At 28.3% G+C, this 2,236-nt stretch overlaps 1 protein-coding gene across 1 annotated transcript; it reads left to right on the top strand.

Annotated features, from left to right (window-relative positions):
* The first annotated feature begins 677 nt into the window (after positions 1–677).
* LOC107058324 (glutaredoxin-C9-like) lies at positions 678–1,091 on the top strand. Its single transcript, XM_015303875.1, has one exon. It carries the CDS (start codon positions 678–680, stop codon positions 1,089–1,091), a length of 414 nt encoding a protein of 137 aa, XP_015159361.1.
* Positions 1,092–2,236: the final 1,145 nt, after the last annotated feature.

The raw sequence follows: 2,236 nt of genomic DNA, 5'->3' as shown, positions 1-2,236 counted from the left end.
AATAAAAAAATGTAAGTAGTTGACTATCAACTGTGAAGCAATAATGCCAATTCTGATGATTTTAATTGATCATTATCCAAATTAAATATATTAAAATTATTGTGAGTGTACATATTCCTCCGTTGCATTTTAAATATCGCTTTAACATTAAAAAAATAAATTGTTTCATTTTAATAATTCAAAACTAAAATTGATAATTATTTTTAACTATACCCTAATTAATATTTATAAAAATTCTTTATAAAAATGTTCAATTCTAAAAAATATAATAAGAATAATTTAATATATTATGCTTGTATTTATTATTATTTTCTTAATTAACATGAAAAAAGTTAAAACGATAGTCAAAATAAAAAAAAAAAAAGATAGTCAGAATGAAAAAAATATATTTAATTTTTACTTATTTTTAAATAATAAAAAACTGATTTTTACCCTTCGTGTTTTGGCGTGTTATATGCTCGGAGTGTGGGGAAAAAATCATAATAATTGGGACTGAGATTATAAATGAATGATGATATAGTCAAAATAAATTCAAAGTAGTTAGTGATGGAGATTACATGAATTTGATATTAGCTATGACGCTCATTTATTACTTCTTACTTGTAACGGCCCTATATATTTCATTCTTTCTAGCATTTTTACTTTACATTATTCTCTCACCACCTTTTGATAATACCATGTCCCACCGTAATTTCTTTTCCACAAGCAGCGGAGGATTCTCCGCTGCAGCTACTAGTGGATCCAACGGATTCACTAGTAATCAGAGCACCAGAAAGGTGAGAAAAACGAGGATTGCAAAGATGGTGGCGGATAATGCTGTAGTAATTGTGGCTGTACACGGATGCTTCATGTGCGTGACTGTGATTAGTTTGGTGCAAAGACTAGGTGTTAACTCGAAGATGATAGAGGTAGAGGAGGAGGAGAAAACCGCGACATTGGTGAAGCTATCGAAGATCGATGACGGGATCGGAGGACCATGGGAGTTGCCGGCGGTATATGTTGGTGGGAAGCTATTGGGAGGTGTTGATAAAGTTATAGAGGCTCATCTCAAGGGAGAACTTGTTCCCATGCTTAGGGCAGCTGGAGTCTAATGCCTTTGAAAATCTCTTTTTCTTTCTTTCCCTTTTTATGGACAAGTGGCAATTCAAATGTACCCTCTTAGTTATGTGGCGGTAATATTGGACAATCAAAAATAAATTGAAAAATATTATTTCTAAAAAATAATGGACTATAAGATAGTAAATAAATTTTTTATCCTCTCATCAATGCATCAAGTTAAATAGTTAAGTTTAACAATCTTAAGCAACTTTAAGGTTATGATTTTAGTTTAGGTTGAATTGAACTATCTTCCTTTAATTTATTCTTGTTTATTCGAATTAAAGCCCTAATTTTACTGATTTCATTTAACAACTATTTTAAAATGTTGAAGTTAATTCCAGTATTAGCATTAAAATGGTAATGCATAATATATGTTTGTAGTTAACCAAAATTCATCCAAAGAATTGGTACATATGCAGATTTAGAATTAATTAAGTTTCTTTATTCGTATGTATACTGATTTTTTATTTATTTTGTTCATTTTTGCATTCAGTATTTAAGGGTAAATTATTCAGGTAAACAACAAAAATCAATCAAGAATTATATTATAACCAGAGATAATTTTAACTAAAAATGTTTTTTTTTTAAATCATGAATATCAACAATCTTCTTGGAAAATCAAGTTTGATAGTCAAATAAAATATCTGAAACAATTCTACTCGATAAACAAAAATCAACTATACGTACCGATCAAAATGCCTCGAGTAAGATGTATTAATAATGTGCGAAGTAGTTAATCGGTTGTAGTGGAATAATAAGTACTCATTTGATGTTAATAAGAGATTTTAGGTTTGTTATTTAGCTAAATATGATATCACCTTTGTTAGAAGAGATGTTTTACTTCAGTGTAATTCTTTTTTACAGTAATTCAGATCTAATCAAGTTTCAATGTGAATACTGAACATGGTGAAAACATTAATGTAAGGAGTAGTTTGTATTAATTCAATAGTTGACTGTCAACTATTCAATTGTGAGTGTAAACACTCCCCACGTTCCATTTTAGTTATTGCTTTATCATAAAAAATTATCTCAAAATATGTCATTTAGTAATTTCAAATTAAAAATTACTATAATAATTATTTTTAACTATATCTTTAATATTAAAAAGAGTCTTTTTAATGATATTCAGTTCTCCAAA

This window comes from Solanum tuberosum, unplaced genomic scaffold, assembly GCF_000226075.1.
Source record: "Solanum tuberosum cultivar DM 1-3 516 R44 unplaced genomic scaffold, SolTub_3.0 scf00476, whole genome shotgun sequence".
In the NCBI taxonomy this organism is placed as follows: Eukaryota; Viridiplantae; Streptophyta; class Magnoliopsida; order Solanales; family Solanaceae; genus Solanum; species Solanum tuberosum.
The sequence above is the reverse complement of the archived record's forward strand: the minus strand, read 5'-3'. Positions and strand labels throughout refer to the sequence as shown.

Bases quoted from the DNA above. Each gene is read 5' to 3' on its own strand.
- LOC107058324 (XM_015303875.1), top strand. From the start codon at position 678: ATGTCCCACCGTAATTTCTTTTCCACAAGCAGCGGAGGATTCTCCGCT.